Genomic DNA, 27,773 nt, shown 5'->3' on the forward strand with positions numbered 1-27,773 from the left:
TTCGCGTGAGTCATGGCTGAAAACTGAACAGGAAACTCTGGATGCCCTGTCGTCAGCGGTGGGACATGCCTTGCCACCGAACTCATTTGAACGGGCGTATCGAATCTAGAATTTTTCAATTATGAAGTGTCGTCCGGTTATAATGATACTATCAAACTTTAAAATTAAGGAGAGTGTACTTTCGTCGCGTGGCCAGCTTAAAGGTATTAACATTTTAGTATCTAAGGACTTCTCGCCTGCGACAAGGCTCGCTAGAAAAAAGATTCTTAAATTCGGTAAAAACCAGCCTAATTCCCCCTCATTTAAACTACGTATTAACAAGCTTTTCATTGATAAGCAATATTTCATGTATGGTCCAACAAGTGACAGCGTTAAGCGAGTTAAAAGTGGTGTTCTAGATCACGCAAGCGTACCTGACAATCTGCATGATCACCCTACTACATAGCAATGCGCAAGGGGCAATGGCGTATCTTTAACACCACAAGCCTCCCTGCTTGTAGCTAACGCTAGAAGTGTGTTTCGCAAACGTGAGGAACTTGACTCACTCATCGATAACTGTGATGCTGGTATTATTGCATTAACGGAAACGTGGCTACAACCTCATGTGCAAGATAGCGAATTTTTTTACTTGTCTCGATTTTGTATCTTCCGTTGCGCTCGCACTGCTCGCAAAGGCGGAGGCGTGCTATACTCGCTATCTCAATGTCCCTGCAATGTCGTCAAGTCCACTTTCACTGTAACCTGAAAGTTGTGTGCGCTTGCGTTGATATTGGTTGCCGTAAAATTACGAAAATTGTTTGCTACCACACTCCATCCTACCCAACCACTTTCAGCGCTGAGCTTCACGATGTGCTTAACACCCTTATTTTGCGGCATCCTTCAAACGCCATTATATTATTAGGATATTTCAACTTCCCCAACATATGCTGGACTACTAATCCTCCGCACTGTTATTCGTTTTCTTCACAAAGTAATGACTTTCTTGATCTCTACTCTTTGTCTTCCCTAACACCATGATCTCAGACAGCGCTGCTAACATCCTTGATTTAATTTTATGCTCTCATCCTGACATCGTTATCAATATGTCATGCTTACTTGGCTTAAGCGATCATCTGGGTCTTTCGTTCAGCATATTATCTCGTGTGTTAAAATCAGTTGAAAAAAAATAATTTACCACTATGATAGGGCAAGTTTTGACGCTATTAATATTGAGCTATATGATTTTCTTGATCCTTACCCAAGCCAGTTTGATGATCGCACGGTTGATGAGAAATGGATCGTTTTCAAAAATAAAATGCATGAGCTCAGCGACAAGTTTATTCCGTCAAGTGTAATATGCTGCAATGTTAAGAAGCCTTGGTTAAACTCCAAGTTAAAAAAAGGCTTTTCAACCGAAAAAAAAGCAACTGTATCGATAATATTCCAAGCCTTTGCCGCTTCTTTCTGCTCAGGTGCTGTTCGAGGGAAGTACAGCCATTGGTGTCGAATATAATCGGTACATCGGAAGCCGCACGGTTAGGGCAAAACGTGAAGTCATTCTTTCTGCAGGAGCTATCGGCTCTGCTCAGCTCCTCATGCTTTCTGGCATTGGACCAAGACTGGACCTGGAAGCTTTGCAGGTGTGAAAACATATTTTATTTGAACACATATACACAGTTAACATGAAAGGGAAAGCGACGAGCAGGCTGGCAACTGCCACCGGAAGGGGCACAACGCCTGCCTACTCTTCTGAAGGGAGGTGACAGCAACTCAGAAATGGAAGATAGGAAGGAGGGGAGGAAAGAGGAAAGGAAGAGCAACAGGACAAATCTAAAGACTAAAGTAGAACACAGTACACTACGCACGTTGTTCTGGCGAGTTTCGACTCTGCAGCCGTAATTAAAGTGACGCCGCGTCAAACAGCCTCCACAACTATCAATCACATCCATGGCTAGTTCGCTATGCGGCTAATTGTACGCTCCACGATGAGACGCCAAATACAGCTGCACGCTATCACGATTTCACCGATAGTCGGTTCACAATATACACTACAAGGTGTTTGAACCCGCCACCTCCCATCTTCGAAGGAAGAAGCGTTAGAACATAGTACAGATCACGCACAGTAGGGCCGGTCACTGAAGGTCACGCTGCTACAGAATGTTGAATGTTCACGCTACAAACGTGAATCTAAGTTAGTTAACTCTGTAAACGTTAGTAGGGCGCGATGGGCCTGATCCCGTTTGGACGCACAACCACTGGGGTATAAACATTCCTCGAGTGTCGCACACCGCAGGCCAAGGAGATGATAGTTTCTCACTAGCGACATGCGCTGCGCACTGAAAGCGGGACACTCAAATATAAGGTGCTGAAGTGTCTCGTAGCAACCACAAAATGTACACAATGGACTTGTCACACGCCCTTGTCTGTATAAACGTTCGTGCACGTTCACGCAACCAACCCTCAGCTTGAGCAGTTGTGCTCTAGCGCGACGAGGCAAGCCTCGACCGCGAACACGGGGCGGGAACGTTCCATTTGCGACGCGCTGATCTGAATGCTGCTTGAGTAGGTGGCGACGAATCAACAGACGGGCGTCATCAAGCTCGCGCAAAATTTCTGGGCAGTCACAGTTGTTATGAGCGCAACTTGAAGCGAGCCGAGCAGCCTCTTCATTTCCGGCGATTCCTACGTGTGAAGGTATCCATTGAGCAACGAGAGATACCCCACGTGATGTAATTTTGCTCGCAGAGTTAGTAATGTTGCGCACAAGTGGACAATCAAGCTCACTGCGTTGTAACCTGCTAAGGGCAGCACGGGAGTCCGTAAAGATGACAACCTTCGATGTAGTTAACTCCTCTTGCACGTATTTCAGTGCAACAGTAATCGCTGCTAGCTCCGCAGTTGTTGACGAAGTTGGATGAAGCATTTGAAAGATACGTCGTACTTGAGTTGAAGGGCAGAAAAAAGCTGCAGAGGTGCCTTGACCGTCGTTGTGTACAGATGCATCTGTGAAAACTTGAAGATAATCTGGAAACGTTTCGAACATGTGAGACTGAGTCAATTGTGAAAACATCCTCGAATATACAAATATTTCAGTTGGCTTGTGCCAAATTTGGCCCCTTGTAGCGCTTCCCACAGGGGAAAAAGTGATGCCCAGAATAATAAACGAAATGCATTCTTCTTAAATTACCCTTGGTGAAATCAATGGCAGTGTTCAAATAAACGACAGTAAACCTACGCCGAGGTACGAATTTTGAACACTGTGCCACCTTGCATGCGCGCACTCTAAAATGAAAAAAAAAAAAGAGTACACGGGAATGCGCTTGACCGTCAGTAAAAGTGTATGCAGTCAAGAAAGTTTACACGAGCACTACCTAATTGTAATGCCGTTGATGGTGGTCTAATGGCACGATTCTAGTACCACTGAGGAGTTTCTTCGTTAATAAGCTGATGTTTTGTTTCCTGAGTGTGCATGTATAGCTTTGCGCGGGTTTATGTTCACGCTAAAATATAGCGACATTTCCGTCAATCAAACCAACTTAGACGTGTATGCCTGCATTTGTGAATATTACACCTTCACGGTATTGCAGAAAACATTGTCTCCATAGCTAGTGTTATGAGCAAACCGTGCTCTCGCAAATACGAAGGACGACGTTGCGCTTCAAGAAAAAGTCCCCGCAGCGGCGTCTACGCCAGCAGGCGTTTGGTGTGTTGCGACATCACGTGCCAGAGCACACGAGGGTTGGACGCACTTGCGTGAAGCCGCGCGTGGCTTAGCCATGTACGGGGTAAAGGGGATCCTGGGGGTTGAGCCGAAGCCGGGTGTTTGGACCTTTACGGCCCCTCGGTGGAGGCAACACGCCCCTTTGGCCTCAGCTTCACGTAGACGGCACTCCCAGACGGACCCACCCGGGGGAAATCGGTAGTTGCCTTTTCCTGTCTCTCTTTCCCTCCAACCTTCGTCTTTCTCTCACTTTCCATCTTTCCTGTCTTCTTCTGGCTTCCCCTTCCAATTTTTCCAGGCCACAAGGGTTAACCTTGTGTGGGTAGCCAACCTTGGTTATAACAGGTTTGGTTATAGCGACTGTGTACAGCTGGCGTTGGTAGGTCTTGCTTAAAAATAAATCCTGTCACGTCCCCTGGCACCACTGCCAAAAACTCGATTTTACTAATGGAAAGCTCTTTCCCCCCACTCCCTGATCGTCCTCAGAAAAGAGGGCGCACCGAAGGAGTATATAAATTTTTTGGTCGAAACACTGAGAACTTTCCCCGCTATCAAGTAATTCACCCTGATAAACCAGAAAAGACAGCGAGAATAATCTCACCTTTCCTGGTTTACAAATGTCTAACAGGAACTATTGGATCAAGACGGCAGGTTGGGCCAGTTGGTTAGGATTCATTGTAAGGTTCGGTACAGCGCAACACAAGACACGCACAAAAAGGAAGGTATAAAACGACGACACGGCGCTGACTCTCAGATGCTACTTTTATTGGAGATATGTCTAACATATTTATAGGTGCCAGTTCATAACCACGACATGCACGAGACGCATAGATACATCGAGGCAAGTGTGACCAACTTACGCACAATTAAACTTGACATAGGTAACGCAGTTACTTGTCATGAATAGCGATAGACGGTTCGCTGATACATGCCTTGTCCATAATCTTTATATTGTAAGCCTCAGCGATTTTTCTTGTCAATTGGCTCACGTGTTTATAAATGACATCAGCTTTTTTTAATAGAAGTGACAAACGCACGACTTGCAATGCTCCGGGAGATGAAGCAGCACAACCCCTTGAAGAGATAGTTCATGCTCCCCAAGTCGAACATTCACGCAGCACTTCGTTTGTCCCTCGTACTCTCTACCACAAGATAATAGAATCCAGAGAAAAGACGGGGAATGCGGGAGATGGAAATTCAAAACAATGAGCAAAACGTGAACAGGGTGAATGCAGGAGCCAACGTTTCGACAAGTGGACTTGTCTTCTTCAAGGCTCCTGCATTCACCTTGTTCACGTTTTGCTCAAGATAATGGAATGTCATACACAACCTGCTTAGCAAAACTGATGTACCCCGTTTACATGGTTGACAATGCACTTTCCCCTTACTTGCTTCTCTTTCAGCATATTATCGAATAACGGGCATATGCGACCCATCTTATGTTTCACACAAAAATGAACATCAATGCTGTGCCTTGAACTGACGTTCTTAATCCCATGCGCCAACTTGTGTACATACGGTACCACTGCTTTTTTCTTTTCTTCTCCTAATTTAGTTTTACCACCTTGCTCGTTTACACTCTTGACGCCACGAACCATGCTTTCACTCACAGATGAAATAATCACTTCGGGGTAACCAGCGTCCAGTAAACGATTTACCTAATCAGAAAAGGCAGCCTTCGACATATGAAAATATGACTTCTGTAATGCACCATTTAGGATAGTCTTCGCTATAGCCCGCTTCACTACCTTAGAATGACTGGATTTATAGTTGAAGCAGCACTTGAAGAATAAACAGCACTTGATGAACCCAACAATCAAACCCCGGCCCTCAGTCCCCAGCAGCTGCGAAGCAACTGACCACGGCGGCGGTCAGACCTGCGACGCTGCAGAGGGTGCTAAGAATCCCTGGCTCCGGACAGGCCGCCATTGGAATATGAACCTGGCAACGTTTAACGCTAGAACGTTATCTAGTGAGGCGAGTCTAGCAGTGCTATTGGAGGAATTAGAGGGCAGTAAATGGGATATAATAGGGCTCAGTAAAGTTAGGAGGCCAAAAGAAGCATATACAGTGCTAAAAAGCGGGCACGTCCTGTGCTACCGGGGCTTAGCTGAGAGACGAGAACTAGGAGTCGGATTCCTGATTAATAAGAACATAGCTGGTAACATACAGGAATTCTATAGCATTAACGAGAGGGTGGCATGTCTTGTTGTGAAACTTAATAAGAGGTACAAAATGAAGGTTGTACAGGTCTACGCTCCTACATCTAGTCATGATGACCAGGAAGTCGAAAGCTTCTATGAAGACGTGGAATCGGCGATGGGTAAAGTCAAAACAAAATACAGTATACTTATGGGCGATTTCAATGCCAGGGTAGGCAAGAAGCAGGCCGGAGACAAGCCAGTGGGGGAATATGGCATAGGCTCTAGGAATAGCAGAGGAGAGTTATTAGTAGAGTTTGCAGAACAGAATAATATGCGGATAATGAATACCTTTTTTCGCAAGCGGGTTAGCCGAAAGTGGACGTGGAGGAGCCCGAATGGTGAGACTAGAAATGAAATCGACTTCATACTCTGCGCGAACCCTGGCATCATACAAGATGTAGACGTGCTCGGCAAGGTGCGCTGCAGTGACCATAGGATGGTAAGAACTCGAATTAGCCTTGACTTGAGGAGGGAACGGAAGAAACTGGTACATAAGAAACCAATCAATGAGTTAGCGGTAAGAGGGAAACTAGAGGAATTCCGGATCAAGCTCCAGAACAGGTATTCGGCTTTAACCCAGGAAGAGGACCATAGTGTTGAAGCAATGAACGACAATCTTATGGGCATCATTAAGGAGTGCGCAATAGAAGTCGGTGGTAACGCCGTTAAACAGGAAACCAGTAAGCTATCGCAGGAGACGAAAGATCTGATCAAGAAACGCCAATGTATGAAAGCCTCTAACCCTACAGCTAGAATAGAACTGGCAGAACTTTCTAAGTTAATCAACAAGCGTAAGACAGCGGACATAAGGAACTATAATATGGATAGAATTGAACAGGCTCTCAGGAACGGAGGAAGCCTAAAAGCAGTAAAGAAGAAACTAGGAATAGGCACGAATCAGATGTGTGCGTTAAGAGACAAAGCCGGCAATATCGTTACTAATATGGATGAGATAGTTCAAGTGGCTGAAGAGTTTTATAGAGATTTATACAGTACCAGTACCAGTAACACCCACGACGATAAGGTGAGAGAGAATAGTCTAGAGGAACTTGAAATCCCACAAGTAACACCGGAAGAGGTAAAGAACGCCTTGGGAGCTATGCAAAGGGGGAAGGCAGCTGGGGAGGATCAGGTAACAGCAGATTTGTTGAAGGATGGTGGGAACACTGTCCTAGAAAGATTGGCCGCCCTATATACACAATGCCTCATGACCTCAAACGTACCGGAATCTTGGAAGAACGCTAACATAATCCTAATCCATAAGAAAGGGGACGCCAAAGACTTGAAAAATTATAGACCGATCAGCTTACTGTCCGTTGCCTACAAAGTATTTACTAAGGTAATCGCAAATAGAATCAGGAATACCTTAGACTTCTTTCAACCAAAGGACCAGGCAGGATTCCGTAAAGGCTACTCAACAATAGACCATATTCACACTATCAATCAGGTGATAGAGAAATGTGCGGAATATAACCAACCCTTATATATAGCCTTCATTGATTACGAAAAAGCATTTGATTCAGTCGAAACCTCAGCAGTCATGAAGGCACTACGGAATCAGGGTGTAGATGAGCCATATGTAAAGATACTGGAAGATATCTATAGCGGTTCCACAGCCACCGTAATCCTCCACAAAGAAAGCAACAAATCCCATTAAAGAAAGGCGTCAGACAGGGAGATACGATATCTCCAATGCTATTCACAGCATGTTTACAGGAGGTATTCAGAGACTTGGAGTGGGAAGAATTGGGGATAAAAGTTGATGGAGAATACCTTAGCAACTTGCGTTTCGCTGATGATATTGCCTTGCTTAGTAACTCAGGAGACCAATTGCAATGCATGCTCACTGACCTGGAGAGGCAAAGCAGAAGGGTGGGTCTGAAAATTAATCTACAGAAAACTAAAGTAATGTTTAACAGTCTCGGAAGAGAACAGCAATTTACGATAGGTAGCGAGGCACTGGAAGTGGTAAGGGAATACATCTACTTAGGGCAGGTAGTGACCACGGACCCGGATCATGAGACTGAAATAACCAGAAGAATAAGAATGGGCTGAGGTGCGTTTGGCAGGCATTCTCAAATCATGAACAGCAGGTTGCCGCTATCCCTCAAGAGGAAAGTGTATAACAGCTGTGTCTTACCAGTACTCACGTACGGGGCAGAAACCTGGAGGCTTACGAAAAGGGTTCTGCTGAAATTGAGGACGACGCAACGAGCTATGGAAAGAAGAATGATAGGTGTAACGTTAAGGGATAAGAAAAGAGCAGATTGGGTGAGGGAACAAACGCGGGTAAATGACATCTTAGTTGAAATCAAGAAAAAGAAATGGGCATGGGCCGGACATGTAATGAGGAGGGAAGATAACCGATGGTCATTAAGGGTTACGGACTGGATTCCAAGGGAAGGGAAGCGTAGTAGGGGGCGGCAGAAAGTTAGGTGGGCGGATGACATTAAGACGTTTGCAGGGACAACATGGCCACAATTAGTACATGACCGGGGTAGCTGGAGAAGTATGGGAGAGGCCTTTGCCCTGCAGTGGGCGTAACTAGGCTGATGATGATGATGATGATCAAACCCAAATTAGGGCACTGGATATCGGAGAAAACAACACGATACAAGGCAGTGCTCTTTTGTCGACTAAGAATAGGTCATACCTTCGGCACCAACTCTTACGTACAGACTGGAAGTGATCCTCCCTCATGTCGAAGATGTGGGGACATGCTTACCGTTGTCCATGTCCTCGTCCAGAGAAGGGAAATAAAATCTGAGCGTAAAAAGTACTCTTATTCTGCGTATAGTCAGCGTATTCTACTTCAGCCAGCATTTTTTCTTAGTAACGAAGCACTTTTTAACCTGGAAACAGTTTCTAGCTCTTTAAGATGAAGTTAACATCTGAGAAATAATTTGGCCGGGTCCCATGTGTAGCACAGTCTCACTATTGAGGCTCTAGCTGCACTGACACAAGTTTTTACAGACTCTCTGCTCTTGCTTTATTTCCTGAGCCCTGTGGAGGTAGCAGTGCTTGCATGCATCCTATTATGTCACTTCTTCATACCGAAATTTTTATGCCCTTTTTTACCATGAGTCATTGTCATTATTTTGATGCTTATATGTTTTACGTAGTTTACAGCGACCTGTTTTTAGGCCTTCTTACAGCTACATCACATCTATGTTTGCAACTCAATTTGATCATTTCATACATTTTACTTACACAGTTCCTTACTATATGTCGTGGCGCTCTTTGGCCATAGCTGGCCTTTGCGCCATTAAATGCCATACATCATCATTCAAGAAAAAAGTGGCTGGGGTTCAACGTGGCTTGAACCTAGTTATACGAGTGAAAGCTCTGGTCAGCATGATTAGACACGTTTGCTTCTTTGAATGTTTTATTGCACATCAAAGGCTTCATCACTGGCGTAAAAATCATGGAGCTGCTCACGGTAGTCAAAGCCTTGGTGTGCCATAGTCTATCGCACACTTCACACACGTAGCCAAACGGGTTGTCCGGGAAGTCTTTATGAAACTTGTTTGTCGCAGACGAACACTGTGGTAAACGGTTTGTATGGTCGATAAAGCGCTGGTTGGGCTCGACGTTCACCGATTCGGTCTCACCAGAAAGCGAAGCTGTCGTAGAAGACGAGGTCGATGCTGCGTTAACGGCAGCTGCTGCTACTGCAAAATTTCTAGCCTTCCTGTCTCGGTCGTATATGCATTTCGTCTCCAGTAGAGCTTCTCTCTCTTCATCTGTCTCTGTCGCTAATTTAGCATGCTTCTTCTTCAGTGCTTCTTCCTGGCGAGCTATATCGGCAGGGTGCTCAGACTCAGCCTGGCGCCTGCGGCAAACAGTTGACGCGCTCGCACCGGCACGTGCTTCATCCATGGCGAGACTGAGCGACCAAGCGCCGGCGAAGCAGCTGTAGAACCCTCGCCTAGTCACGTGGCACACAGCGGCGAAGCTCGAGCGAGCGCAGCTGCGACGCCTCGCCACAGCGGGTCGCGTGACGTAACGTCACACCTTCACACTTGCGCGCCGGCGGTTGCAGGTCTAACGCGCGCCGACATTGATCTTGGGAGTTGTACCTCGAGGAGTAGAGCTTTCGCTCTAAAAGAATTCAACTGTCTCTTGAAAGAGCCACTGGCGCTGCTTACAATATATATATATATATACATATTTTTTTTTCAGATACCGGTGGTTGCCGACCTCCCTGTCGGACGAAACTTAAAAGATCATATTACCGTCAATGGAATAGCAGCTACTGCTAGAGAGGACATCATCATAGACTATTACAAGCTGTCAACGATTCCCTCGTATGCCCTCCGAAGGACAGGTGAGTACTCGAGGCCAGACTGTTGCCATTTGCTAAGTGCATTAGCTCGAATAGAGCTCAGATGCATTTTAAGGTAATGACGGGAACAGGTTGTGCTTCATCGTCATTGGCAACTAACAAAGTTATCAGCGCTAAACTGCAATCACTACTTTAAATTAAATTAGGAGGTTTAACTTCCCTACATTGCGCAGTGGGTTATGAGGGACACCATATAGAGGAGGGCTCTGTATTAATTTCAACGAACTGGGTTCTTTAACATTCACTTAAATCTACTTGCAGAGGTGTTTTTGTACTTGCTTTCAGTGGAGTTTCAGCATTGTTAGTGCGGGCGGCTTCATGTAGCAGTGGCGGTTGTCTAAGGAGATGTGAGGCCCGTAAACAATGCACATGGCGGAGAGTTAATGTCGTACGGGGGTGGGGATCCATGGCTGACGGGGAGCGCGCCTAAGCTGGCTAATTGAGGCAGGACTTCCACCACCGATTCGCGGAAGCAGTGCCTTTGTTTAAGCCAGCTCGTGGCCACTTGACCGCACCCCTGCCGAGGCATTCAGCAAAGATGCCCAACCAGCGTAGAAGTGCTTTCCTTCGGGGACTGCGTCTTGCGCGGTGGTGAGACAAGAGGCCAGGCCCACTGCGGAGCGATGACCTATAGCGAAGACCTCACGACATTGGTACTCAGGACAGCCTCATCCTGGAGCCCCGTTGTTTACACCGCGGTGTGATTGGACACACGATAGGGCGAGGGTTATGTCAGTGGGTAATTTAAGCACATGCAGGACCATTGGAGGGGATTCGGTGTAAGTTCCGTTAATATGGGAGGAGACCAAAATTGTAACATTATCGGAACCTTTCTCTCGTAGTCTTTAGTTTAGATGTCTTTGTAAATTGTTTCCATTCCATCGCTTGCTTAATACATCTTATTAAACATTTAACTTCTTACAACCAACGTCACTACCTGGCCTACTGTAAGATGACCTCGCGACATCCACAGCACCTTCTTCTTTTCCTAACCGACATCGAAGCGAACACCAACTGTCTTCGTCGAAACGCGACCGCAGCAACCGGGAATCGAACCCACGGTCTTCGTGCTCAACAGCAGCGCTCCCTTTTATATTACCAAATTGCAGAGCTACTTTTTCTTTTGTTATTTACCTTAATTTATTGACGCGTTAAAGTGTTATAGGTAAATATATTTATAGAAGTCTCTTTTGCTGCACGACAATGGGTTCCAGAGAAATCAAACGAGACGGAACATGTGACTAGCCACTCTTTCATTTGACTAAGTACCCAGGATACCGGCAAGAAAGGATGCGCGAGAATTGTTGCTAATATAAAAAATAATTAAAGCGCCTGCTGCTGCATCGCAGACGTGTAACGAGTTTGAAAATACGGATAGCAGAAGACTCATACAACACGCACAGGAATTGATTAACTACCACCATTCTTGAGACTGACATAATTCCTGTCGATTGCCTTAGGCTATGCACTCGGAAAAAGAATATTTATTTCCAATGAAGCTTCAAACGCTCACTATTATTTATCTCTGATATATATACGTCGCCCCATTTGATATCATCAAGGGCTGGATGATTGAATACATTTGTTGTAAGGGATATTTGTGTATGGTACTACTTTTCTTTATCTGAGTTAAAAAGGGTGCGTGGAGAAGAAGGTGGGCACATTGTTTGCCGACAAGTCGCGTGTAGCCAGAGGCATCGAAACTTATTGCAACTGCGAGCGCAGTCAACTTGTGATTGCATTGTTATATGAGTAGTGTTGTAGTCGTCAAGGCTAAGCTGTGAGCTTACATTGACAACCCGTTACAATCTATTCTGCTCGTACAATTCATGGTTAACTTTCCATTTGTATGTCTTCTCTCGCATGTGCTCAAGGTCCGCTCACTCGAGCTTTCGGAGTTGAGTGCGTGGCGTTTCTGAGCACATCCCGCACGGATCCTAATTACCCCGACATTCAGTTTCTCCTGACGACGTTGAACCCCACAACGGCTGAAGCGGAATACTTGTCCCGTCAAATCGGCATGTCACAGAAGGTGAGCGAGGATGATGCCCTAGCCCGAGCATGAATTCCCCTTTCACAGAAACTAAGTATAATCAACGCTTTGCTATACAGTGCCTATAAGACGCACCTTACTGACAAAGCAGAATTGCTACACCTAAACTGCAATGAAGGCAACCAAAAGAAATTCCATACATGCGTTCCATATATTGTAAGGTGATTACCAGGTATGCGGCTTGTCGTAATGCCACTATTTCAACCCGCCGTGGTGGCGTTGGGACTAGGGCATAGCGATGCTAAGACCGAGGGCGGGGGATGAAATCCCGGGCTTGGCGGCCGCATTTCGATAGGGGCGAAATGCAAAAACGGTCGCGTACCGTGCATTGGGTGCTCGGTAAAGAACTCCAATTGGTCGAAATTAAACCGGAGTTCTCCACTACGGCGTGCCTCATATTCATATCGTGGTTTTGGCACGTGCAACCCCTGAAGTCGCTGCCGACTTCGCCATCTTGCACGTATACTGTCAGCCGAAAGAGGCCGGGTCCAAATAGAAACCGCCACCAGCTGCTGGCACGATTTCTGTTGACTTTCCTCTTGAAGCGGGGCGGCGACAAATAGTCATCTGGCTTGCTTGAGCTTGAATCTACATGTTGCTTATCTCTTGTTTATATTATTTCTATTCAATAAAACCTTCTTTCTCTCTTTCTCACACACACGCACGCACGCACATGCACGCACACGCACACAACGCCAGCAATAAAGTGCGGCATTCGAAGTCGTAAAGCCATAAGGCTCTGATACAAATGGGTGAAGCCGTGTGATGTCACCTCTCTTCCCGTGCTTACGTAGCGGCCCCGTGACTACGGCAACGCAAACATATATTCACGCATAAACATGACGTAACACACAAAAAAGGGAAAATGACAGCCTGACCGTAAACGCAATTGGCGTGCGAAGGACGTGATGGTAATATAGTGCTCTTCTCGAAAGCGCAGAAATAATGTACGGTAAGCCTGAGATCAATACATAGTAGATTCGCTGCTTTCAATCGCAACTGAGGCAATCTACCCCGGTATACACCCGATGATTACGTCACATCATGAAGCGTATATAACCAACCTTCACTTCATTCCCTTCATTGTGAACAAGCTGGCGTAGTGGGGCCGAAACATCATTTTTCGAAACTTTCTTGCTTTCAACGATTGATCAGCGCTCGATATTTCCCGCCATAGATTTGTTTGAATCAGTAACAAAACTATACTTGTCATTTTTCACTGTCAGCAGTTAGTGCGCCTTCAGGCATGTCGTGCGCACGCGATCATGACGGCAGCATTTTCCCTTTTTATAACACGACTTCTATCTCAAAAAGCTAAATATTCTTGAAACACAGAGCCAAGGCGTTTTTTTTCCTGCCATTTTCGTCCTCTGTTTCATCGAAAGAGGCAGAATATAGAGGACGCAGTTGTTACTGAGTGCATTGAGGTACAGAGGTACGGGCTTATAGAGGAGTGAAGCGGAACGAGGCGCGAGGTGGTTGCAGCATGAGAAGACGCTCAATAGTGACTTGCTGGGCTCAGCAACGCTTTGCTATGCTAATACCACAGAATGCACCACCAGCCAAACAGTCCATTCAAAGTAAAGCGTTGGTTCGGGCTAGTTGGCAGTCCATACAATTTTCTCGTGTCCCTTCGTGGTTGTTGTAAATTCTGCGCTTAAAGAGTACGTAGTCTGTTCAAGCCGTTCGGGTCGAGCAGATGTTTCAGAACAACATATTTAGCTTTTAGCTTTGAGCACCCTTGCGGCCAACTTGAATGGCTTGTCGTATGCGATAACTGATGGCAGGTAACGCATCTGTGACTTATCTTGTTCTCCGCCAAGAACGCCAACGAGATTTCAGTAATAATACTTAAAATAATGAACAGAACTGCACAGATGTCTTCACATGACAGGGGAACAAGCAGTGCTGTTACTTAGGTATATGAAAAATGCGAAAATTATCACGTGACTGCGGATCCTTTTGCCCTTGTGAACAGATGTATGACGGACTATACAAGAGGAAGAGGGGTGAGTACGTGTTTCAGGTTGTTCCTGTCCTGCTGCGACCTGAGTCAACCGGGTTCCTGAAGCTTCGCAATGCAGATCCAAAGGAGTATCCCATTATAGATCCCAAGTTTTTGTCCACAGACGCTGACCGAGACACTATAGTGGAAGGTAAGAATAAGTGTGCGAATAGTGAGCAAAACGAGAGCAATGTTAAACGGGAGCCAACGTTTCGACAAGTGGAGTTGTCTTTTTCAAGGGGGCATATGCTTTCCGCTCGCCTAAATTTGATTCAGTTCTTGAGCTCAAATTGTACTAACTCACGCTTCTTTTAAGACTGCGACATCTTTTGTTTGCATGATGGCAGAAATAGCACCGTTGCGTTGATCACTACGGTGCGAAGGTATAACAGCTAGAGCAAGAAAAAAAAAAAGAGATGTGTTGATTATTACGCTCGAATGGTCCCAGGTCTTGTTGAATGCTGCCCCAAACACTTCGAGGGAAATACACCGCGTCATTTCTCTTTTACTACAAAAATTAGTTACTAGCTTCCTCATTGCAGAAAAAGCTCAGTGCAGAAAAAAAAGACTATTATATTTCGTCCCTAAATGCGCATGATGACCCTTAATAGAATGGTTCGATATTCAAAATCAGAAGAGTAACTCTTTGTTCTTAGACAGTGGTCAGTACTTACAGATGTTACATATGTAATAGTTCACGTGAACGTTCGTGTGCCTTTTTTTCTATTGTAATCGATCATTTCGCATCTACTAATTGCTTTCGCCTTTCTGTACGTTTTGTGTATTACTCTTCTACAGTCTCGCATCCCTTCTGCCTAAACCAAAGTGCACCATAGTAAGAATGTGTAATTCATTTGACTTTAGTAATCTTAGTACCAGCGACGATGTTCAAGGCTTTGAACTAGACAGATAGAAGTAAGATGTCACTCATCATCAATCTTTAAGGAACCCGCCGTGGTTGCTCAGTGGCTATGGTGTTGGGCTGCTGAGCACGACGTCGCAGAATCGAATCCCGGCCACGGCGGCCGCATTTCGATGGAGGCGAAATGCGAAAACACCGTGTGCTTAGACTTGGGTGCACGTTAAAGGGTGGTCAAAATTTCCGGAGTCCTTCACTACGGCGTGCCTCATAATCAGAAAGTGGTTTTGGCACGTAAAGCCCCATAATTTAATTTTTAATATTTAAGGAGCTCGTCATGTTGTACCGAGGCTTGATGGGCTGATTTCTTGACATGCTCTTAGCCTGAGTACCAAAATCAGTATTAAGGTGCTGACATAGTCAACTGTCGTCCATTGTCACGCTGCAAACTGTGACGTAAACTGTCCATCTCAACTTATAAACTGGATTGGGTATGGCGCCTTTCTTCAACTATTTAGAGCATTAAATGTTTTTCAAATCCAAGATAAGCGTTCACGCACGTAATAAAGCACAAAACTTAATCTTCTGTACACATCGAGTGCATTGTGACGATATTTCAAGTTTTTCAAATCGTCCAAGGGCGAGAAGCCGAGGGACCGCCTGTTTTGCCACCCTTTGTCAACATCAGAAGACTGTGACGACACATTGCAGCTGTGGAGCCCGTAAACATGCAGCGTTCGACGTAGCTAAAAGGCACGCAGTGAAAGCAGCCCCTACTTCGGTTTTTTACATAGCAATCTTGATAACAAGAAATATGGAAACCAAGCTAACAGTGCCTTGAAACTGGTGGTGGCACCTACGTCTGTGTGCAGACATTTATCTCGATCATTCTGAATAAGAACCACCTTCGGTATGCAGTGACCGACGCGAGATTACGAGACGGGCAAAGAAAAACAGCGAATACAATGACAACAAAACAGACTGCTTTTCCGCAAGCAAAATATACGATGTGTCCCACTAAAGTGCAGCCCGTGTGGTTTCCAGAAAAGCTCGTTCTGGCCCTTGCTGGAGTTGAATTGTGCAGGCCTACTTTTGAGAACTGAACCTGTTTTAAATTCCCATCAAAACACCACGGGAGAAATAACCTGAAGAAATGGGGCTGTCGGGCCGCTTCACCTGCAGCGACAGTAAAGCTACGTGAAGGTAATGTCCCCTAGGATTTGGGTAATATGCAATATGCCGTGTTTTTGTCCGAGGAATACAGGGAAGTGCGCCCACAAGACACCGGGGTGTGTCTTCTGTTTAGGAGTCCGACTCGCAGTCCAGACGCTGAGTACCGAAGCCATGAAGAAGGCCAACGTGAGCCTGTGGCAGACAGCCGTTCCCGGATGCGAGGACACCGGGCCCGTGTGGAGCGACTCGTACTTGCACTGCTTCGTGCGGCAGACGTCGCAGAGCGGCTGGCACCCGTGCTGCACGGCGCCCATGGGCGCGCACCCGGAGGCTGTGCTGGACGCAAGGCTCAGGTGAACGTGCGTGCCCGCACTGGGTCAGCGTATGTGAAAGCTTCAAAAAAACTTTAAAGAGCAAACCGATGGAATCGCTGAATAAGCCGGGGAACGTGCTTGTCACAGCTATGTGAAAGCTACGAAGTTTTCACTTTCACTCAGTTTAGCCTTTTTATATAGTCATGACTTTTGGGAAAAAAGCTCGAGCATCCTCTACAAATCTATGTAAAACGCAAGATGTAAACTTGTTAACCTCTAGCACAAACGGTACTTAAGCGTGAATTTTTTTCATGCTTCCGCCGCTACATACAAGCTGAGATAAGGTGCAGGGATTACAAGAATCCTCAATATTGCGTACGCAGAAGTGAACATTTTGGTGTTTTCCTTGCCACAATCTCAGGTGCGTATTTGTCACAGATAGCCCTTACCTTACTATAATTCACGTACCATCTTCATAAAAGGTATTTCCTGATTTTTACTGTATTTCGTAGCGGCAGCTGTTTACCTCCACTTGAAATGATGTTGGTAGTATCATAAGAAGCCAACAAACATTGACACCAAAGACAACATAGGGGCAATTACTTGTACTTACTAAATGAATTAAAGAAATGATAAATGAATCGAAATTAAAGTGGATGAAAAAACTGCTGAATTGGTAGAGAGCATCACGGGCGTAATGCGAAGAAGTGGGATCGTTCCCCTCCTGCGGCAGGTTGTTTTTTCATCCACTTTCATTTCCATTAATTTATCGTTTCTTTATTTGATTTATTAAGCACAAGTTTTTTTACCCTATCTTGTCCTTGGTGTCAGTGTTTGTTGGCTTCTTATGATATGACTATAAAAATCGGGCCCCTCTGTTAACCCCCTTTCTTCTCGATGTTGGTAGTAGTCATTCGAAACAAAACAGGCCCGACTAGAGAACCAACCTAGGCGGTGTGCAAATTCACTACCCAGGTTGATGTACGGGTGTAGTTGCAACAAATCATGGTTTACTTGAAGGACGAATATGAGAAAATAGACTTTCAATCAAACTGATTTCTCTCTTAATTAGTAATGTTCCAATTACGTCCCTTGTACGTGCCGAATATGCTTGCGTAGTTTTTATTGCGATAGCAATTATATGGACACTCCAGGCGCATAGTTGCCGTCGGCGTAGCCGCTACCGTGATGTTCCGTATAAAATCCAAGAGCGACAACACCGTCGCCGCGCTATGTAGGCTGCGTGTTCGAGTGAAAGCACGCGAGTGTGAGCCGACGATCGCGGCTCAATCTCTCGCGCGCAAAGGAGGAAAGCGGGAAGTAAGCGCGCCGTCTTCCGTCGCGTGCAAGCAACCGGGGGAGGGGAAGTAGGGGGGGAAGGCGTTGTACTTCGGTAGCAACTGCGTATGGCGCGGTCGCTCGGGCTTTATCTTGAAAACGATCTGCTTTGGGTGCAGGGTCTAGGTGGGCTGACAGCCCATGGCCTTGCGTGTGCTGTGTTCTCGCCGCTAAGTTTCCGTTGAAGCGATAAACAGCACGAAGGTTACTTCGCTCGCGGTTGCTGCTGCCACGCTTCCTCACGCCAACGTTTTGACAGCAAGTGTCCGCAGTCATCGAGTGTGATGCGTGCATGTTTGCTTGTGCGCGCTGACACTATGCTTGCTAATTTAATTAGTAAGCGAGCGTTTACTAGTTTCTACGGCTGATAAAGCTACAATCTTTACTTATTGTGGCTGTCTACTAATTTGCTATCGCATTCGATGCTTCGCCTTCCGGGCGAAACTACGACGTTTTCTTTCTGCTGCTAGTTTTGCAGTTCGTGCTTTCTGGTCCATTTCAAATAAAGGAAATGTAATGTATTGGCTGGTGCCCTCTTAGTTTCTGTGTATGTCACACTCGAAAGGTCGTAATAATGCCATCGGAGGTTTCTTACAAAATTGCAGAATGCGTCGACGGGCTGGCTGGCGCGTATTCATAATATATATTCAATATATTCAACAAGTATATTCGACTGTATACAGATGAATACGCCTGTTGTATGCATTCGTCACGCGCACATAGGCATTGCCGCCATATATCTATCTGCGCACTCGAAAACTGTGAAACACGCTGCCTTGACGTGTTTAGAGTCTGCTCTAATTTAGCGCTCATATCGCAAGTGATAGCTTTTTGGCACAGTTAAGTAGGTTGCAGGCATTCGGCTACCAAAGCGTAGTGCTGAAGGCGATTTATGAAGCATTGCTTCAGGAACTGAAAGGCAAGCTGCGGAACAGTACTTGTGTCACGCAACTGAAGAAACCTGAAGCAGCACCCTATTGCCATAGGGTAGCTCTTAATTTCAAGAACGTGGCGACCAGGTGCCATGTTACGGTTGCTTTTTTGGCAACTCTGAACTGTCAAAATTGGGCCGTCATATATCACAAAGGACTAAATCTAGATTGCGAAAAGAAACACGCCAAGCTTGTAGAATGTCCTGTCGGTGTAGCTTACAAAATTCTCTTGGCGTGTAGCCAAATATGCCTCGACCAAATTGGCCGCTGTAGTAATGAACGCCTGAATGAGCATTATCAGTCTTTACCGACGGGCACCAGCTCACATATTACCCCTTCAGTTACGGATTGTGACTGAGTGTTCGGAGCTCGGGCTTCGAAATTTATATATATTTTTTCTGGAAACCCGGCTCAAATGTGGCAGAAAAAGTTTTGAATCTGTAGCACAAATATTAAGGTCACATCAGGTCAGTAGTAATTACAGAAATAATTGTTTGCATATGTTACCATCTTATAGATAATTCATTATATGATAAAAAGAACTAAAATATTGGTTTCAAGAAGATGCGCTCGTTGTTATTGTGTTGAAGGCTTTCTGACGCAAGAAAAAAGACGCAGTTTCGCCTGAAAGGCGAAGCATCGATTGCGATAGCAAATTAGCAGAAAGTCACACGAAGTAAGGATAGTACTTTTATCGGCCGTATCACCTTGTAAACATTCACTTGCTAACTAAATTAATAAGCATGGTGTCAGCGCTCACAGCAAACATGAACGCATCACACTAGATGACTGCGGACACTCGCCGTTAAAACGCTGGCCTGAGAAAACGCGGCAGCAGCAGCGAGCGAAGTGACATTCGTGCTATCATTTCAACGCAAAGCGAACACCGAGAAAACGCAGCAAGCACAAAGCTACGAGCCGTCTACTTGGAAGCTCAACGTTCACTGGTGGCGCGCGCCCAGGCAGCGGCCAACTCCAATTGCGTCCCGGACTAGGGGCTGCCGCTCATGCGCACAGCAAGCAACTCTCTTATTAACTTCTTTAGTAAAATGTTTCTACCACCACCACCACCAGCGTATCAGATTATGGCCCCAACGCAGATCGCTGTCAAGATACGGCCGCGTGACCGCGCGTAGCCGCCACATGCGCAGTAGAAGCCGGAGAGAACGCCGCCCCTATCCCCCAGGCGCCTCGCAAAGTTGGGTGTCTCGCGCACGAGAGAAGACTGCGCGCTTGATTTTCGCATTCGTCCCTTTCGCAAGGGCGCGATTGAGCCGAGATCGTCGGCTCCCCTCGCACGCTTTCACTCACACATATAGCGTAGGGCGTGCGGCGATGGTGTTAGCGCACTTGGACTATATACGAAGCCTCATGCCAACGCCGATGGTAGGAATGCTCTTGAGCGGCCATATAATTGGATGGATAGAATAACCTTACTGAAAGGTCCTGCGAGCTAAGGGGCGCAAGGCCCCATAGAGCTCTCGCATAATCGCATATAATTGCTCTCGCAGTAATAACACTGATTGACAGCCGTATTAAAGAGCAACGCGTGAAACATTTAGTGAAACCCAGGAGTGCATCTTCTAAAAGCGACTGTTTTGCATTTCTCTGCTCACTAAGTGACTTATATTTCTTCACAGCCTAAGCTGTTATCGGCTCATTCTAATAGCCATTTCGCTTGGCGATGTTGTCCGTCGCAGCTATTGCCAGGCTATGCTAGGCTACCCACTATGGGGATTGGCCACGAAATGGTTCGATTGTCTTGAGGAAAAAGGAAGTCACAGGCCAGCACCATACATACATGAAATACATGTACGGCATACCTAATTAAATCAAGCAGGCTGGGTGACCCTTTGTCGCCGCCCCGTTCCAAAGGGATGTCAATAAATCATCATCATCATTATTATCATCATAATGCACTTGTCACGCGATATGAGATGCGTGCCGCGTAGCGTCGATACATATGCACTTTTCATTGCATTTGCATATTATAACACCAAGTTGCACGCCATATAGCAATGCAATAGGTAGCGGTACAAGGTTTCTTGGGTTTCCTATCATGTATGTGGCTCTTACGCACTTTGGGGGCTTGGCGAACCAATGAATGGATTGTCTTGAGGTTCATCAGCATCCCAACGTGCCACTCGTCACGCGATGTGACATGCGCGCCGCGTAGCGTCGATACATGCAAACTTTGGATTGGATTTGCGTTGTATTACATCAGGTGTCCCGATATGTGGCTGCCGCATGTGGCACTTACATGTTGCATCTAGCCGGACCTATCAAAGGGGACGCTAATAAATAATAATGAGCATTATGTACATCACCGTATTGTGCCTTGGTACAAGGGATGCGATATGTGCACTGCGTAGCCTCGATACCTGTGTTTACCCTTCGGTACACGGTACTTCGGTACAAGCTACGAACCGCTGCTGAAGAAGCCAATCGTAGAATCCTAGAACGCGCGCGGCTACAACCAGGTAGCGCCAGGCTCAGCAGACCGCAAAGCAGAGAGCATCACAAGCCGTAGCTCGCCTTCGACACCGGGCGGACATATCAGATCGTTCTCGCGAAAGCGACGCAAAGAGACTTCACCGCAAGGACCCTCTGGTGCGTGCTGCTGAAAATGGAGCTGCTCCTCCTGCTTACGCTGTGAGTGTGCGGGTTGTGCCTTGCAGGTATGTAACCTTATTGGTTAGCTGAGGGCTATGTTTTCAGTCAGCACTCTGGTCAATATTACTATCTCGTCGCCACAAGTCAAAATATATTCAAAAGAAGGTTGCGCCTCCATTTGAAGGCACCGCGTCGGAAAGTGTGAACACAATACCGCAGTATGTGTGCATGTCAAGGTCTTTTCAAGGTGACTTTGACAACAAAAAGGAGCCGCGATATCACTTTCCGAGAATTATCATCGGCATTTTTGATAAGATCACTTGGATCAAGATGCGTTAAGTGTTGCTTCTGTTGATCCTTTCAACGCCGGATGTTGTTTTTAATGTATTTTGTATAATCTGCTCTTTCGATCTGCCTGTCATGATGGCTTCTTTGCGCATGCTCCTTACGTCTGCTTTCTTATAGGTAGGGGTGTGACATAATATATAACTCGAGAGTAGTGCCTTGTCTATTCTCCTTCTTGCCATCCTGATTGCGCTAAAATGTGTTATGTTATACATAAAAGTACGCAAGGGTCTGACGAGTTACCACAGCTAGGCTGCGACTTGACTGTAGTTAACGCCGGGCTTTAGGATTTTTTTTATAAGTCTCTATACAGTCTATTTAATTTTATTATAGAAAATGTTACTAAATGTGTTATGGTGTAACGCTACTGTTGTTTTCTTATTATTGTGCTACTTTCTGGAAGTTGTACTGGAACTTTTGTTAACCACGTGTCTCGATGTAACGCTGGCACTCTGCGTGTGACTGCGTTATCTATTCTTTATTCTCTCCCCCCCCCCTTTTTACTTCCTTTAACTCTTTCACTTTTCTCTCCCTCTTCTGCAAACGGGTGGGCGCGGCGTCCCTTTTATTACACAGTTGCAAACCTGCTTTTCTTGTGATGTTTCTATGTATGTTCACATGATTAATAATAATAATAATTCTGGCAGGGTTCGGGGCAACATCAGCCGGCTGCGTGTCGTTGATGCTTCTTCCATGCCGTCACTGATCTCCGGAAACCTCAACTTTCCGATTATGATGATGGGAAACAAGGCAGCCGTTATGATCATTGAAGAGAATGCGTGATATGGACTGGACGGGTGCTCCACCAATCCTGAGCGTGCCGCCTCGTGCAAAGAAGACCGCGTTGCTAGGGCGAACAACGTACCCATTCTGCTAAGTGCATAGTTTGTGACTTGGTAGTCTTCAAAACTCGAAAATTTATGTCAGTGTTTTCATATGAAATGGCATAAATTTTCCTTAACCGAGCACTGTTAAGCGCCTAAATATGATACTAATTTTGATATAAACCGGGCTCTCCGATGTTCTTGAACGGGTTCCATGGCTACATTTAATTCGGCGCTATGTTGCCGGTTGTGATTGCAAAATATATTCTACGTAAACACTTAGCAGTCATTAAACGCGAGAAACCAAGCTCTGTAGCGGCGCTACGTACGTGCGCCGCTTTGAGAAACCGTCGTCAAGATGGCGCCTGTGTAGCTCTATCTTAAGATGCAATATTGTGATGCACTATTCATAAGTCCTTGCTATTCACCCTCTTACTGCGTGTGAACGTACTGAAAACGGCGTCCGTTTTCTTTTTCAATTTTCTGCTTTTCCTTTTTGCACAGATCCGCATGGCAGTGTGAACGCTGCGAACATTGATGCGTTGCTTTTCTCAATAAGTTATCCAGCTTTCCTTGCTTTTTGTGTACAGCAGGGAGTACTCCTGTTTAACTCTCGCGCAGTTTACTAGTGGCGCCGCTTTTTTGATGACAGTGTTGAAACAAGTAATAAATGCAACAAACATCTTCAGATTTGACCAGAATGGTGATAACTTCTTTGGTTACAGCTTTTGGGGCCGTTCTGGCGAGCTAATCCAGGAATATCACCCTCAGCCTCTTCCGTCCTTTCATTGTAGCCAGATCTCGTTACTGCCCAGCAAGGGTCGCTTGTTGTTAGGTCACGGCACAATAAAGCTGCTGCCGTTCGTTTCTCTGTCCAGTTGCAAATTCACAGCGCGGGAACAAGACAAGGACGAGAAGAACGCGAACGTTCCTTGTCTTCTTCGTGACGTTCTTATCGTCCTTCTGATATACTGTAATATTACTTGGCTAGTTAGTGCATGTAGAACAGTAAATATTTTAGTGACAAAAACACGATCATACAAAAAAGTGGCTGGAGATCAACGCAGCTTGAACCTAGTTATACGAGCGAAAGCTCTGTTAAGCATGGTTAGACATGGTTCTTCAGTGCTTCCACCCGGCGAGACGTATCGGCATGATGCTCAGACTAAGCGTGGCGCCTGCGGCGAAGAGTTTACACGCTACCACCTGCGCGGGCTTCATCCATGGCGAGACTGAGCGACTAAGCGCCGGCGAAGCTGCCGTCAAACCCTCGCCTAGTCACGTTGTACAAAGCGGCAAGGCCGAGCGAGCGCAGCTGCGACGCCTCTCTGCACTGGATGATGATGATGATGGCAACTTTATTGTACCGTCGGATGATCACGTGACGTGACGTCACACCTTCATACTTGCACGCCAACGGCATCTGCAGCCGCGTGAGCGATCTTATCTGATCTTCCGAGGACGGGCCTGGGTGGCGCGAGTTGGGTGCTCGCTCGTCCGCGGCGTCAGCTACGGAGGTCAGTCCACGGTACCAGCGAGTGTGGCGAGAATCACTGCTCCTGCAAGGGGCCATGGCGAGCGGCTACGAGTAAGGCTCGATGTGACGCTCCCTTGGTTGTTATCGCCGCTAACGCTGGTGGCACGATTTCGCCGCGACGAAGGGCCGCTCTCGTCGTTAATGGAACCAAAGCGTGCGAAGAAAAGCGTAGTGCCGAACAAGACGGGCTGTGCGGCGACGATGACTATGATATCGCGCCAGAGCAGCGCGCGTCGTCTGTATGGAAACAAAGCGCTGCATGGCCTGCATCGCGGCTGCTGTGAATAGCGCCCACGTGTCACCTATGCACGGCCCCTCGTGATCTCCCGATTAGCGAGGCAGTCACGTCACACTTCGCTCCGTCTGCAATGTGCCGCACGAGACAGATGTCCACGCCAGCTACGCCACTCACAGCGTTCTCTTTATAATATTACCTATATACCTATATAATCAGCGAGAGAGAGAGAACAACTTTAGAGAAAATGCCTGCAGAGTCGGTGAGGCTCCCTCCACGCAGGGAGGACAAGCTTTTACCGCGACGCGGCCACTACGTCAATCTCGTGCATTGTGCTCCTCGAGGTCTTGGTTCCTCGCTACTTCCGCGGATCCGAGAGGGCCGCCGCCCCCTTCCTCGGGGTGCTGCCCCCCTTCTCCTCGGTTTCGCGAGGTCGCTGCCTCTCTAGAGCTGCCGAGACCTGCTGGACGGCCTTGAGTTGTGCATCTTGGTCATATCTCCTCGTTGCAGCCTCTAGCTGCGGCGGGATCGTCGTTCTCTCGCTGGCTTCTCGTACCTGCTCTTTTTTAATATAATCATAATACAAAATGTTCACACTCGAAAGGAAAACACGCATTGAGCTGCGCTCGAATTTCGCATTAGGAAGTATCGTAATCGTCGGTGAATTTTTAAATTAACTACTACAGACGCTCTATAGAACGATCGTATATTGGATCAGTGCTCACAGATAGGTGTGTTTAATGCTTTGTGATTGCCGCTCACTTTCATGAGAATATTGAAAAAAAAAGAGCAGGTACGTTTTTTAAGGCACATTCTGTTGTAAGAGCCATATTTTCGTGTCCTTTCAGTGCATGCAATTCCGACCCTTCCTGTTTTCACTACGGGTTATTTTGGCCCCTCGTGATCCCGGGATATACCGCGAATGACATGAAAATAAGGTAAAGGAAAACAGATAACATATTGCAAGTGACAGTGCAAGACAGTTCGGCAATCCTGTACCACAAATAAGGAAAGAAAGGGACACTGCTCTTCTCAATCTGCATATTACAGTGGTTTCGCAGTAGTTTGGTGAAGCATATCTTAAAATGGTTCTGTCTTAGATACGTCACATGGCTGCACCATATATAACATATGGGAAAACCACGTTCAGGCGTTTCCGTGTTACATTGAAATCATTCTACCCACTGAGATAAACCACTTAAATTGATTGCTAGATCTTCAAATAAATTTGGCCGGACATGTCCGGTGATCATTTTTAATTTTTATAAAAAAATATTTTGCCACCTGAATGCCAAGAAAGACGAAATAAATCTTAGTTTTGTAAGAAGAATCTGCCTTTGGGAAGAAAAAATACGGAAACACCCGATCACTCAGAAGTGGTTTTTGCGAATTTTGCCACATCCGCATTTTGGTTAGCTTTCAAAGAAAAAATGCGATGCCTTAGGCTCCAAAAATATTTAGTGAGTACAGGTCCATGCATAGCATCGATATTCAAGAATTATTACATAGTATCTTTGTTATGATGGGGAAAAGGAAATTGCGATAACGGGACTTTACACAATAAGAGCCAAAGTCCGGATGTTCTTTCTCTGTGTGTGTGAAAAGAACATTTTTTTCAAATTTTATTGGCCGGTTGCCATTAAAGTCGTTGAAATTCTGGGGCAATATGTTTGCTCTAGGCAGCGCTAGAATTTCACGAAAAGCGTTCAAGTTTAGGCCTAACGTTAAATTAGCGCCACTTTAAAGACCTTTTTCTTTTTTAAGAAGGTCATGCTAGATTTTCTTTGGTATTTCTCAAATTAGGTCTATTGTCTTGAACTAATGTAATCTGTAAAACAAAAAAAAAACATGCTGCATCATTTTATTTGTTTCGAAATTACAAAGTCGGGCAGAAATGTGACCAGTACTGCCGCTGCGACACAAGGGGTCTGCGAATGCTCGTGGTTGCAGGTTCCTTTATTTTGCGAAATGAAAATGCTCCTGGATGGTACAGAAAGCGAAGATTGACAAAACAGAAAATTTGGGGGTGAAAGCACTCCGCGCGTTTACGGACAGTAATTGCAAGAAGGATGGGACATTGTCACGTGGTTTGGGGCGCTTGCTCTCGATATCGGGCTTTTAGGATTATGTCCTGCCTACAGTTCATTAGAAACGGAACGGAGAGGATTGAAAAACACATTTTTAGCTCTACACAGGGTAGTAACTTCTTCAATGAGGGAGCGCGCAGCGGAAGTTCCAGTGAGCCCGCACCACATTGGAACCGCATCACATCGCAAACGGCTGGAATGAATAGTCTATGCACTGTTGTCGATGCAATCGAATTTTTATCCTCCCGGTGTCTATATTAGAGGCTCTGCTGTTCTCCACTCAAGAAGACCGTCTTCCTGTGAGTTTATTCGCGTCAATTACCAGGAATGCGTATATTGTATTCCATGCACAGGGTCGACTCTCAAACGCAGCTGTACATCGAAGACCACTTTTAGCTAGCTAAAGTCATAAACGGCTGTTGATGTTAGCTTTACCTAAACCTATCGAAAGCTGTAGCCACTGAAAGTGGCAATGAGAGCGGTAGGTGTGACGGCGACTTTTTGGCGTCACTCCGGGACTATTATTTTTTAACTGATCACCACCGATAAGCGCACTCCTTTATCTGAAGTAAACACCCTGGAATTTACCTTTTATTGCTCTAATTAAATTGTCGAAAGTTTGACTTTGAAGATTTTTGGGCACTGATAGCGTTTGTTGACATATGAACTAAACGAAACATCAAGATGGAGGAAAACATGTTGACAATATAGCTAGAGCTCGTCTACGGTACAAACAATATTGTTTGTTTTACTCTTAAGAGGAAGCTTTAGCTCGGGCCCAACTCCGACGCGGCCTATTAAAATACATGTAAAATGCAAAAAAAAACATTTTCCTGAGATAACACCTGGACCGATTTTAATGAAATTGGTTCCATTTGAGAGGGAAAGTTAAAATCTAGTGACTGTTGGAAGCGGAATTTCGATTTAGGACTTGAATTTTGTTAAAAAGACTTTCAAATGTTCGACCACTTGAGAAAAATAGAAGCATGAAGTTTACAAATTCATAGCTCTGCATCAAGAACAGATATCGCAGTTCTGTTAACGGCATCCATTAGATCATTCAAAGCGGAAACATTTGATATGTCATTTTACAGCTTGCGTGAATTTGTTACGTTGGTTACAAGGGTCCTGCAAAAGCTGTATTTCCATATTACTAATTTTTTTTATATTTATGTGTAACATATCAATTTTGTTCGCTTTAGATGTACT

The 27,773-nt window shown here is 45.7% G+C and overlaps 1 protein-coding gene across 1 annotated transcript in view; it reads left to right on the forward strand.

The window, feature by feature from the left end:
* The window catches only part of LOC140218596 (4-pyridoxate dehydrogenase-like), a 50,320-nt gene extending 27,409 nt beyond the window's left edge, over positions 1–22,911 (forward strand). The window contains exons 6-10 of the mRNA XM_072288403.1: positions 1,452–1,619; positions 14,281–14,458; positions 16,280–16,369; positions 16,473–16,692; positions 22,529–22,911. Coding sequence (XP_072144504.1) covers positions 1,452–1,619; positions 14,281–14,458; positions 16,280–16,369; positions 16,473–16,692; positions 22,529–22,664 — 792 coding nt within the window. The 3' untranslated portion in view covers positions 22,665–22,911. The remainder of the gene's footprint in view (positions 1–1,451; positions 1,620–14,280; positions 14,459–16,279; positions 16,370–16,472; positions 16,693–22,528) is intronic.
* The last annotated feature ends 4,862 nt before the right edge of the window (positions 22,912–27,773 follow it).

The sequence above is a fragment of the Dermacentor andersoni genome, chromosome 5 (assembly GCF_023375885.2).
Source record: "Dermacentor andersoni chromosome 5, qqDerAnde1_hic_scaffold, whole genome shotgun sequence".
Taxonomy (NCBI): Eukaryota; Metazoa; Arthropoda; class Arachnida; order Ixodida; family Ixodidae; genus Dermacentor; species Dermacentor andersoni.